This window comes from Solea solea, chromosome 12 (assembly GCF_958295425.1).
Source record: "Solea solea chromosome 12, fSolSol10.1, whole genome shotgun sequence".
Taxonomy (NCBI): Eukaryota; Metazoa; Chordata; class Actinopteri; order Pleuronectiformes; family Soleidae; genus Solea; species Solea solea.
This window is the reverse complement of record NC_081145.1, coordinates 19336279-19350144: the sequence shown is the minus strand read 5'-3', so window position 1 is coordinate 19350144 and position 13866 is coordinate 19336279. Positions and strand designations below refer to the sequence as shown.

Sequence of the window (13866 nt, the reverse complement as noted above, 5' to 3'; positions counted from 1 at the left end):
CCTAACCTATTAGAGAGACTTACAGAGGATGCCGGACCTCCATTTTCATCTTTTGTTTTGGTGTACGATCTCCATGGCGGATAATAGCAATAACACAGCGAAGCTCCATCCTGAATAAAATAAAATAAAATAAATAAATCAGGAGGAAATTATACATCTTAACAATATTTTTCCCATTTATTAAAAACATTTGAGGCACATACATTTCAAAACTTTTTCAAATAAAGTTTGCAAAGACATCATTCCATATAAAGTGTCATATCTATACAGTACGTACATGGTTCCTGAGGTGGTTGGGACTATGGGAATGTCTTCAGCCTCCATGGGGATGGACCAGGGGATGTGGAAATGGGGGGCTAACTCCCTCATTACCATGTTCCTGGTGAAGCAAAGAATCATTAATAATGAAGAAAAACCCATAAAACTAAACATGTCATCGCAATTGAGTTTGTGTTCATGCTGAAAACATTTTTGATTTGCCTCAGAAATGATCTCCATTTGTATAATCTAAAATCAAATAAAATGATATCATGAAATCAATCCCTAATAGATGCCTTTCGCAGATGGAAACATTGTAAATCTTACAAGATCTGGCCTCTGGCTATGTGAAAAAAAATAAAAAAGATAAAATCACATAAAAGTGAACCTGAAAAAAGGACAGGAACATTAAGGGCTTTCACTGATCACTGATGTTTTTTTTTTTGTTTTTTGTAAAATAAATAACCCAAAGTGATTCAATATGATATTGAAACCTTGTGACCAATACTGAACCCCAGTTTTAGTGTGGGCAAAAGTCACTTACCCCAACACTTTGGCACAGTCGTCATAGTACTTCATGGAGTTTTTGACAAAGCTGAAACCATTAACATCACAGACGAAGGAGTGGCCATTGGCTCTGAGCAAATCAAACCCACAAACGGTTTGCTAAAAAGAAAGATCATACCAAAATGTGTTAAATTGCATTTAGATATTTGAGAGATTAAGTTGGTAACAGCATGGTTAAAAAAAGAACAGGGATGAAAGACACTGAAGCTCAAATGCAGAGCTGATCTAAAAAGCCCATGGAGATGAAAATGAATGAGCAATAACAAAGCGCCATATTTCTGAAGATAATTTACTACTTTTCACAGCAGCATCTAAAAAAAACACTGATATTCACTCAATTACAAATATTTGCTTTTAAGGAACATTTTCCATTGAGGATCGTACATTTTTTTTGCATAAAGCTGTGCATAAAATACAAAAAACTATGAATTATTAATTTTCTGTCACCTAAAGTAGTCTTCTGTATTAGGCTGTTGGGAATGTGTTTTGTTTTCTAAATTATTTATAATAAATATGGGATTTTAGCAGTGTGATGTAATAGGCTTTGGGTAAAATGTTTCTTGCTTTTCCACTCCTTAAGGATAATTGTTTCAGTAATTGGTTTAAATATAATCTCTTCCTATACAGACGTCATTGCAGTGTTTGTGTTGGCTACAAGTAGATGACTGCATATAAGAAGGTCCAGAGTTACATTTCTCCAGCCACAAATTGCTTGAAAATAAACAATACAATGAACATAAAATTATAAATAATGCAGTTTAAATAAAAAAAGAAAACCTAGGTCACTATGCTGATAAGTAAAACTATGATGATGTCTCAAGTTTACCTTAAAGGCCAGGCAGACCTTGCGGGCCACTAGTTTCTCCATGGCAGTAAGCATGACGGGGTAGCGGATCTCCTTGCCCTCACTGTCCCTCTCTACCTTTCCATCCAAGGCAGGGGACTTTCGCGCCTCAGCATGGGCGTAGTCTGGACCCACTGTGTAAACCTGACATGTCCATAAATGCACAAAGAGAAATCAGAAACAAAACCAAACAGTGTCTCAGAGTTGATGATAGTTGATTTCTAAATTGTAAACTGTATGACTCATCACATGTCACTGGTACATAAATCTGTCCAAGAAATTAAAAGGCCACCAAGGGAACTTGCACAATACCTTCACATCAGTACCATCCGTGGGCATGAACTCCTCATAGATGTAGGACCCAGTCTTTCGTACACTGGTTTCTGGTGAGTATACACTGCTGCGACTCCCGATCTACAGCAAACAAACACAGAGAACAAAGGACACTCTGAATTCAACCTTTGCTCCATCTATGTAGTTTAATACTTTGTGCCACTGCAGGTAATAATTAATTGAATTGAATTGAATTGAATTGAATTAAATTTAATTTAATTTAATTTTAATTATTTTTTAAATGAGGAACCATTAAACCATCACCCATTTCATTGACATACAGCAGGAACACATTCTGCTGCTGTTACTTTGAAGTTACCTTTCTGAAGAGTCTCTGGCTGCCTCCTCCAGCAGATGTTGGGTAGTAGATGTAGACATTGTGGTCTTCGGCACACACAGGTTTCTCTACAAAGGGTTTGTGGAACACCTCTCCGTTCACCTCAACGTGGTCCTCTGCTTCTACCAAGTTACACTCTGCAATAGGGACAATAATCTTCAATAATCGTCCAAATTCAGCAGCAGTGATGCTAAAGACGACAGCTTCTATCAAACAGTCACACAAAACTATTGACAGACTATGCTATAAGCAATGTAGTTACATTTAAGGCTGCAATGAGCCTTTTAGAATTGTTTTAATAATTAAAACAAGCATTCGGATTTTTAAGCTTCCTAAATGTGAATATTTTCTGGTGTCATTGCTCCATTTGACAAAGAAATCATTAAAACTGAAAAATGTTGGTTTGTGGACAAATCAAGACATCGGAGAACAACATCATTTTGAGTTTTTTCAACATCTACTGACATTTTATGGACCAAACAAATACTTGATTAAAAGAAAGTAATCAACAGATTAATCGATGATGAAAATAATCATTAGTTGCAGCTATAGTTACATTATCTCACACACAGGCAAACTGGCAAACTAAATAATGATCAATATGTTACTTTATTACAGAGGTTGATGTTCATTTGTGATTTATTTTGTTGGCATAAAGCAGTACGAACTCTTACACACCTTCAGGATTGTCGGGATCTCGGTTCAACACGGCATAACGTGGTAGGTCAATGCCCTCTTCCTTTAGGATACGGTACACTTCTCTCCTGACAGGGAATCAAGCAACTGTTACAGATCATTTCCAAAATGTGCTGCTTTTGGGTGACAGCATGTGCAGTGTGCATAGTGGCAAGTTTAGCTTCCAGATACAGTGCTTTTTGTTGTGCTGTCTAGAGACTATACTGTACCTTTTGAACAATTATGTTTCTTTCAATGGCAAACTGGGGGCTAAATGGATAAGGTGAGATTATTTTATACAATTCTTAAAACAGTTAACTAAACTAAACTAATTTTGTTAGTTCTGTTGGTTATTTGACCATCACATCATCCACTTTGTAGTGAGAGTAATTTGATATGTAATAATAATAATGTGATGTGACAATTAACGAGTAAAACCCCCCCTTGGCTCTTTGTATGAAACTGGGTGTGTTTTAACACACCTGTCCTGTATGAAATACTGCATGTTGAGGTCATTGATGAGCAGTGGATTCCTGAGTTTGACATAGTCCACCGCTTTGTCTAGAGGAAAACCTGAAAATGTGTCACATGAAAAAAAACAGTATAGACCAATGATCAACAATTCACCCTCAACCAACAATTACAGATGACCAAAATACTAAGGATCTTCACAAAGATCAAGTTCAGGACTCTGCAGATGCTTTTCCATTCCATCAGCCTCTGAAGCAAAGCATTTTTTGCAACTGTTGGTGACCTCAGAAGTGATGAACCCTGCACTTATCAGAACTTTATTTCATCCATTTTAACAGACACCAGGTGCAGGATAGATTACAAGATTAGATGTGTAAACAGAGTAGCATGGCTTATTCAATGGCTTTTTGTTTCAGATTGGGTGTTTCCATTAAGAGCTACAAGATGTTGTTACACAACAGCAAAGCACAGCATAGCTCTATTACAATGACCAGAACTGATTTGATGTGTGAGGCATTTTATGCAAGTTGGTAGTGATGCTGATGCTACTTACACCAGGTGTGGGTCTTTATATACCTAGATATTCTTAATGATTTTATGTTTTACCTTTGGAGTGGAAGGAGATGAGGCAGTCACAGAGGGGCCATTTCTCCACAGGTTCCTCTAGGATCACCTCCTCGGGAAAGATGACCATGTCAATGTAGTCAAACTTACAAAGGCGCTCAAGGATCTGAGTCATGGGCTTGGATTTGGACTTCTTCATCATGGCACATATGCCGACCACAATCTGTCTCTCTGGTGGCTGGTGGGGAGGACACGGAGAGGTTGGAGACAGGATATATGCATATAGACAGCTAACAAAACTGTGTTTCAATTTACCACATGCCACACATTTCACTCAATACTAAGCTATAACACTCAGTGTTTAGTTAAGTTTACACGGAGTGTGACAAGTCGAGTCTTAAATACCCTAAAATGGCCACTACAGGAAAAATAAATCAAAATCGAAGCTTCAACAAATTAAAATGTACAATGAAAATCCCATCTATCAATGTATGTATATCTAGGGCGTAATGAACTATACAGCCTTATATAACTGCTTGAATTTCTACTTCTTCAACTTCTTGTTCAAATATGGTATCATATTTTATGTCAGCTATGATGTCAGCAGTGATGATGACAACTGTTTTGGTTTTGCATGCATGTCAGTGATTTGATTATTTTTGAAACCTGAAATGTGGCACGTTTTGTTTGCAAACAATTAGGGCTGCTATGATTGACTATGAAAAAGTTATCAAATTAACAGAAGAATTACAATAATCTATTTCATTGCACAATAACACACCAAGAGAATATTGTGCTCATTTGCTCAAACAACGACATGCCTCTGCTTCTTTGCCAGTGTGACCACTATATGACCTGAAACAACCTGTTCAATAACTTCATCCTATTATAGATACTGGGCGAGCAGCTAATGCACCATAAGATCCTTGTATAGAGGGGAATATAAGAGACCAGAGAGTTTAAAGTTATTGATGAAGTTATTAACTGTATTGTTCTCACACCAACCTTTAATTTTTTCTCTGCTATCCAATTCCAAATAAAACATCCCCTTCTAAGTTTTCCATGCCTGTTATTTTTCCACTGTCTAAAAATAACCAATACTGAATCCAAAATTAACTCTTCTTTTTCCACAGGTCCATATATAGTAAACAGAGAACATTTAACTGTTTTTGTTAAAATGAGCTAAAACTTCAACGTAAAAATAAACTACTTTTTTTAACTTATAAAGTCGAAACAGAAAAACAATCTTAGTAGCCGAGGAAATGCAAGGTACAAGGTTTGCCTCATGATACACGTGTAAACCTTGGACTCAGATTATGTGCAACCCTAACAACCTGTAACTTACCGACTCATCCTCATCATCCTCCATTTCTTCTCCTTGAAACATTTCGTTCTTCAAGCTCGTCTCCATTTCACCGAAGTGCTGCTCATCATCTTCACTGCCAACCACGTCGCCTGTGTCACCCATCCCTCGTCTCTCCCCTCCTCGCTCTCCAGGTCCTTCGCAGGGCTCGCACATCACAAACTAACACGTAACATTGCTGCTTCTGGCAGCTCCACCCAGCTCAGGGTCAGATAATGATTATGGCTGTAAAGCAGGAAGAACCCGTGCCAACTAGTACACTTTTGCTGGGTGACTGATACCTGGGAGCAGCAGTGATAAAGTGAGGGCCCAGTTGACCTCTCTGAGCCTGCTGATAACAGTTATGCGAGTGCACAGTATGTGCTGAGGTAGAGGAGGAGTAGTGGACGTCCAGTGAGGTAATTCAGAGGAAGTGGACACCACATTTGTTGAGGTAGACAGTCCGGACCCTGGTTGGAAAACTCTGTGTCACCACAGAGGAAGTCTGGTAATGAGGGACACCACGGTCATCGTCTGCACATCATTGTTCCAGTCCTAGAAATAAATGGTACAGATTTATTTGAGAAACTGGTTTAGCAGCCAGAGCAATAAAAAAATAACTTTAGGGTGAACACTGCTAAAATACATGCATACATATGAGCAAATATCGACAAGTTAAACATCAGCAACACAATAGAAGACACTACTGAGGAAACTGGGTCATTGCAAAACTCAAGAGTCAAGCTGTTAAAGAATTCCTGCAATGTTGACAGTTGAAATATTTAAAGATGATAGTAGTTTACCCATTCATGGCAAAATATAGTTTTACTCGTGCAAAGTATGTCCAATAGTCGGCACCTTTGCTTTTTTTTAAAGTAAGAGAAAGAAAGGGAAACACAAAAATAAGTTAATATACTCTTACGACTAATACCTTTTTATACCCCAGTAGAAATTAACATGTTAAATTAACATAACGGTGATGTAATTATAATGTATAAATAAAGACAAATTGGTTAGAGGGAAATTCTTTAAAATGTAATAAAGAGCTGTTACTTTGAAGTCTACACAACAAAGTAAATATGTTGTATTTTAAGTCCAAAAACATGCAATGTGGGGATAGGTAAATTGGACACTCCAAATTGACCATAGGAGTGAGTGTGAGAGTGAATGGTTGTTTGTCTCTCTCTGTGTGTGGCCCTGCGATGGACTGGCGAACTGTCCAGGGTGTACCCCGCCTATCGCCCGATGTAGCTGAGATTGGCACAGCACCCCCCGCGACCCTCTGGCAGAGGATAAAGCGGTAGATGATGACTGACTGACTGAGTTCACTTGCAAAGACAGGCCCAGACATTAGAATGTTTGTGCAAGTCGGAGTAGTAGATCCTCCAGGTGAGATGAGCCTCCAAGCATATTCAGATATACATCAATAATTATTAACATGTACACTCTCTCCCACAAAACAGATTTATTACAACATCATCACCCATTCCACGTTGACCTGCTGCTGATTCAGAGCTTTCAATTCTCTAAAGACCTGTTTGAAGTTGGCATGGCAACAGGACATGAAGAGGAGCCAGACCGTCTCTCTCTGTCCTGTGATTCACAACACTCTGGTTTGCATTTCTACTTATAAATCATTCCTTAATGGACACAGTGTTACTGTGTTTTATAAATCATCATTATTTAATCATTATTATGCAGTGTGTTGCCTTCTGGGTTTCTACAGCTAGTCAACAGCTGTCAAATGTACTGAAAGTAGAGTGCCATGGATCTATTATTTCTTCAACTAATCCTCAAAATATTTACTTTCCCATGAAAGAATTAGGCTGTTGGAAGCATACACTAATCCAGGGAAAAGTACACATTTGCTCAAAGAGCACTTACCTGCGCCAACGCATAAACCTGATCATTATCCTGATCCAATTAAACTCTTCATAGATAACAGCACTCTACTGTACCTATTATTACAATCAAATTATCACTTTTCTTTTGAGGAATTCAAAAAAATGTCTTATCTCATATGGCAAAAGGAAGTATCCACCCCTTCACTGGATCTGATCCAAAGTGAATTCTTTTGCCACCAAGAAAACCAGTTTAGTAGTTAACAATTCTGCTAAAAGACAGTCATCATGTAAGACCTCTGTGGCAGTGGTTTGTACAAGCACTCTATAACTTAGAACAATTTGCTGTGTGGACAAAAAAAATTGTGCACTCACTCACTCTATTAATTTGGACAACCTAAACCAAGCATTTCCACTAAACTTAGCCATAACCATTTAGTGCCCAAGCCCAATCTTAACCTAACCAACAATTGACATCGTACCCAAAACCACGGACTTAGAAATGAAGCCCAGGCTGGTCCCAATGTGGACTTCTGGTCCACACACACTCTAAAGCAGGGGTCTCAAACTCAAATGACCTGTGGGCCACTGACTGTCTCATCTGGTCAGTTGGGGGCCAGTCAAGTAAAAAAAAAGCCCAACTTTTTTGGGAAAAGCAACAGTTATGGGGAACGTTATGAGCTCAAAATTACATATCAATATGCCATATTAATTCCTTTTTTTTAATGTACGCTTGCCTCGTGTGAGCTTTTCTGTCTTTTATCCATTATTCTGTACAGCACTTTGGTCCACTGTATTTGTTTTGTGCTTTACAAATAAAGTTGGATTGGATTGTTTTAATATGTAACAATAAAAAAAAAAACACATTTATGATGCAAAATTAATCTATTAATTTAAAAATAAAAACATATAGAAATGACTTGTTACAACTTGATATTGTTTGGAGGGCCACATGAAATCGATTGGAGGGCCACATGTGGCCCCCGGGCGGCCAGTTTGAGACCCCTGCTCTAAAGCAATAAATGTGGCAGCAGTTGTTAAATCATGAGACCCTGGTGGTCTTGCCAAACAGCCAAGGTGAAATAATTTTTAAACCATGACCAGAGGTCACAATCCATCAAACTTTTTTAACCCTGGAACTTTGATATGATGGGTGTGTCTGTATGGTTACTGCTTATTTGAAACCACACAAAGAAACAAAGCTGATGTCAGATGTCATTCTATTGTAACTGAGCCAATGGCCTAAATCGGTGGTTGAAATGTGGCCAAACTAGACGCAGAAACTTGCTACTGTACAGTAGCGTGTCCACAAAACATTAGACAGGGCTCAAGCCAGTTCACGTGTCTCTCCTCAGCATAGTCTAACCTTCTATTTCAGAATGCAGTCAACACCACCACCAACACCCAGAACCTCCCACATACAGAAAACAGCTGATTCGAGGGGAAAAAGGCTCCAGAGACAGATGGAAAGATCAGATGACCTCTTAAGACCATAAATATGTGCTCTACGTGCTACCTTTGATTGTCTTCAAGAATTAAGTCAAGTTACTTCCACTTCAAATGAGCCGACGGTCCTGCTTGTGCCCCCGAGTTTGTGCCAGGACATACCTCAACTGAATCACACATGAGTTGACCCAGAGTAACCTTGGTACCTAGATATAACTGTGCTTTGAGCGTAAGGTGGAGGTGGGGCACGGGGTGTTGGGTGACAAAGACAACTCAACATTACAAACTCCAGAAGTGATGACGGGCCACACTGCCTGAAGAACACATAAAAATAATAAACTTAGAAAGAAATATCTGTAAAATGACCTTTACTCAACTGGCAGCATAAAATAAAACAGCATGACAAGTAAATCCTACCACAATGGTTGGAGTACGGAGACACTTCTCAAGAGCTGCATTCAATTATGCAACGATCAAAATTACTTTCAGCTATGTAGTTGGGTGTTATGACTGGCAGGACTGGAAACTAACACATACAATGTACACTTTAGAGGTTAAGTGTACACTCAAGCAACGGCATTTCCCCAGAGAATAAATTCCTCTAACAGCTGATGTACATATTGGCGGTATCTTGCTATTTTTACCTTCTACTCTCTCTGATTGTATTCAACAAACCTAACAATAAACACATCTATAGAGGCAACATGCAAAGATTTTGTGAGTATTTAAACTTTTAACCAGAGTTATTTCACTCTTATTTCACACTTCTTTCCTTCCTCCTGTGGGGCCACACAGAGTTGGTGAGCATAGAGAGGAAGTAAAAATAGTTGGCTAATGACAAGGGTCATGACAAATCAGAGACAGAAACCACAATACAAATGTCTACAATCTGGCGACAAAATACGGGATGCTATTCCATATTCCAACAAAACAATACCACTGCCAACAGCAGTTTTATAACATTATTTAAAAACAATGAAAACATTTTTTTTTTTTATATGTGTGATTTTCATATTTCTGTCCATTATATTTGTGCAAATGGCTCAATGGCTATTTTGTAAAGGGAATGCCTTGGTTAGTAATTAATTATTGCCAGACAAACAAAGGAAATATGCATACATGATTTTGTGAGACTACATTTGTTGTTGACCTGCAAAAAATACTTTCCCAGCTGTCACGTGTAGCAGGCCTTTGTTTCTGAATGAGTCACCTCTGTCATCACTGCAGGGCCAGGGATCGACAGAACACCAATAAAAAGGCTTTTAACCTTTGAGACTGTCTGCCATGGGAAGTCTGTATTGTGTTTTATGAAGGGGAGGAGTTTGTCATTAGATCCTATTCACTGTCACCGTTTACCTGATTACATGGCAAATGAGACATTCTGCCTGTTATGGATTCATACTGTGGATGGAGTTTTTATTTTATTTATTTTTTTTAAATGAACTGCTGAAGTGAACAAAGTTATTGAGAGTGGTGGAAACAACAATCAGCTGAAGGCACATTATCGGTGCAAAGGGTCAGATAACATGCCAGCGATGTTATCAGGACACAAACACCAATAGGACAACAGTTACAACTGCTTCTTCAAGCTGATAACTTCATTATGCTCCGACCACTCACAGAGATGAGCTCTGTTGCAAACAAGAAACAGCAGTCATTACTGACAACAGAGGCTTTAATTAACTTGCTGGCCTGCCAAATGGACCAGTTATTTCTCACTCATCAACAAAAATACTTCTGTCTTACAAGATGACTAACAAAATTTGCAAAGATACTACACTCCTGCCCTAGAGCAGGAGGACCCACAGTAAACTTACATTAAAAAGAAAAGGGTAAACATACAGGAGTATTCATTCTTCATTTGTAGGCATAAAAGCTTGCATCTAAATTAATTAATTGTTCACTTTTGGTCTGCAGCACTCCATCAAGTTTCAATTTTGGCCCCCCAAGGGAAAGGATTTTGGCACCGCTGCCTTGGAAGAATAACTTACAACAAGCAAACCGTCTTGTCAGCTTCAGCCTAATTAAAATTCAAGGGGTCCCCTGGGAAAACTTAGCCTGCTGCAGCAGCAAATACAATAAATATAATAAAAGGTGCAGCAGTCAAATGCTGTAGTAACTGTTGATAAAAAGGATAAATTGGAATATCAACAAGGTTGTGGTTTATGGGATGTATATATACATAGTGAAGCATATGATATATGGGATGTTTGGATTGTATACAATTTCGCATTTTCCTTTTTCCAATATCCAGTCAAGTGATTTTTGGCCAGTATTGGATCAATAGTGGGGATGCACGATATTATCAGCACGATATTGGCTTTAAAATGTATTATCGGATATTATACCAACAGGATATGACTAATGACTACAACATTATGGCTACAACTTCTATGCTGGTGCCCTCTACAACTATTCTTTATTATTTATTTATTTGTTTTGCTCAATGGAGAAAATGTATATCTACATCTGCTGCGACATGAGTTGACAAAACAATATTTTAATTTCACTTCAGAAGAGACTAAATGACCTTTGCAGTTGGTGCAAGGAAAAGCATTTATGTATACATACATACATACGTATGTATCTGTATTTGTTATTAGCCCAAGCACTCCTGATATATCGGCATATGGGATATAATCCAATATTGTGCATCCCTAACCAATAGCAATACCTAGTATCGTAGCAATACACACAGTTGGAACTGCTTTTCTTAATTTATTCTGTCTTAGTTTTGTGAATTGTGTTTTATAAATATTCCTTATTCTCAGGTCGACCTTGATCTCAATAAATCTGCCTGAAAAGTAAAGATGAAATAAGTATGTATGTATGTATGTATGTATGTATGTATATATATATATATATATATATATATATATATATATATATATATATATATATATGTGTATGTATATATATATACATACATACACATATACATATATATACACATATATAAGATAAGACATATAATGTCAAGAATATATTGTACATGTTGGTGTACAATACATTCTTGACACTAGCGTTATTTGACCCCTAACGGTTTTGCGGTCATAATGAGGCAAATTAAGGCAGGAAGGAGTCACAATAGTGGACTTATTTGATTGAAAATGTCTAAAAGCACACTTTCTTCCTCATTTATTATGACATAAAGTTAGAAGAAGTGTCTGAGAAAGTCTGAGTGTGTAGCTCAGCAGACTGATGATGAGGAGGAGGAGCAGAACACATTACACTCCGTGCCAACGGCTGCTGTGACACACAATGAATGAGGAGGTTTGGCAGTTTAACACAAATACACCGCACACACACGGTGGATAATCAGTACGTCCGTCAGTTCAAAACAAATTAGCCATACATATAATATATACTATATACTATATAGTATATATCAGACTCCAGACGTTAAACGGCCTTAAACCACAGCTGAAACACAACTTCTCTTATCGCAGCACTGACGCCACGCCGCGAGCACAAAACACAAGAGCCCAACAAATAAGAGAGTGACTTACCGGCGGAAACCAGTCACTCGGTCAGTCTAACAGGCAGTCAGTCAGCAATTCTGACTCAACAATAGCGAACACAAGCTGCTGCTGTTGTTGTTGTCGATGTTGTTGTGGCCTCACGTTAGTTGTCGGTTTTCTTTATTCCACGGCAGAGTTGTGTGCTGATGACGAAAGTTACGCTCCGGTCAGTTAGCGATACTCCTGTTGCTGCTGTTCGCTTCCTTCCTTCTCTCTTCGCTTTACTTGAAAAAAAGAAAAAAAGTCGTTTTTTGTTAAGGCCGCGTTGTTACCGCCACCTAGCGGTCAGACTGTACATTACAGTACTGCACGTTTCAGGAACTTAAACAATACTACTACTTAGTAGTACTACCTACTTACACAGTCTTGTATTATAAAGTACCTAAATGGGATACTTGAATAAAAGTAACAGTATCTTACCAGGAAATGACTTTGATAGAAGTCACTTTTGAATAATATTACTTTAATAAAGGTCTTAAAGTATATGACATGTAATGTAGCCTATCAAAAGTAATGTTCTGATATAAAATGTAAATAAGTTTTAGAAGTAAAAGTTTGGATTAAGGATTGAGCCATGGTAGCTCAGTGGTAGGGTGAGTTGTCTTTCAAATGGAAGGTTGTGGGTTCAATTCCTGGCTCTGCTAGTCTATATGTGTCCTTGAGCAAGACACTCAACGCATGTTGCAGTGTGTGAATGGGTATGAGAGATGTGTGAATGGCTGAATGGCAAAACTAGTGTAAAGCAGCTCATCATGACTAGAAAAATACATGCTATATAAATACAGAGCATTACCAGAGGGTCCAATCCGGCCCGCAGGATGAATTAGTGAAAATTTCCTAAGGTGAAATACTAAATTTTTCAGTTCCAGATACATGTGACTAAAACCTTTGTGCCTTTGTAGATTCACTGTGATCTGTAAATTGTGATGCACATGTGTAAATGGTGAACTTAGACATAATGTTGAAATTGCACTTATTTCTCTCAAGATAATTCAGATTGTTCATAATGTAACTTTTTTTTGATGCCGTTTAAGCTTACATCAATGTATGTATGGGGCCATCACATTAATACTTGACAGCATCAAATTGGAATCTAATTTTTATCATTTAAGGAGTGTAACACAACCTTTTTCATGAGTTGAATTTATTCATTGCCTCTCACAGAAACCACACACAGTTATGGGGTGTGTGACACAATACTTTCATAGATGCCTACGTTCCCACAGTTCCCTTTGCTTTTCTTTGAGTCATCACTGGTCACACTCGCTGCCAGACAGTTCAGTTTGGCTGAGTGAGTCTGGCAACCTGTCAAGAAAATGTGGAGCGACTCTCTGTCCCATCATGCAGCAGCACATAAGAAGCCAGTCTGTGCTGCCGTAAAAGAAAGTAGTGTTCACTAGAAACCAGTAACCACCCCTCCCCTCCTTCTCCTCCTCATCCTCTCTCTCACCACCTCAGCCGGACCCAATTATATATATATTTATATTTATCTCAACACTCTACAACATGTGCATGTAATGCTCAAGCATGTCTTGTATAAACCTGGCGTAACATACTATTACGCCAGCAGATATTAGGTGCCATTAAGTGACAAAAATGACAAACTTCGGCTTCCATTCCAGTTTTAAGAGAGCCAGGGTTGTGCAATTGTTCAATTGTAAGGTTAG

At 38.2% G+C, this 13866-nt stretch overlaps 1 protein-coding gene across 10 annotated transcripts in view; it reads right to left on the bottom strand.

Annotated features, from left to right (window-relative positions):
* The window catches only part of ppip5k1b (diphosphoinositol pentakisphosphate kinase 1b), a 36355-nt gene extending 23936 nt beyond the window's left edge, over positions 1-12419 (bottom strand). For all 10 annotated transcript variants that reach the window (XM_058644481.1, XM_058644487.1, XM_058644488.1 and 7 more), the window contains exons 1-11: positions 12188-12419; positions 5395-5946; positions 4092-4287; positions 3497-3587; positions 3018-3103; positions 2322-2476; positions 1982-2083; positions 1652-1813; positions 803-924; positions 278-379; positions 24-110 (exon numbers count right to left, since the gene is read on the bottom strand). In XM_058644481.1, the coding sequence (XP_058500464.1) occupies positions 24-110; positions 278-379; positions 803-924; positions 1652-1813; positions 1982-2083; positions 2322-2476; positions 3018-3103; positions 3497-3587; positions 4092-4287; positions 5395-5568 (1277 nt within the window). In that variant the 5' untranslated portion in view covers positions 5569-5946; positions 12188-12419. The remainder of the gene's footprint in view (positions 1-23; positions 111-277; positions 380-802; positions 925-1651; positions 1814-1981; positions 2084-2321; positions 2477-3017; positions 3104-3496; positions 3588-4091; positions 4288-5394; positions 5947-12187) is intronic.
* Between the last annotated feature and the right edge of the window lie 1447 nt (positions 12420-13866).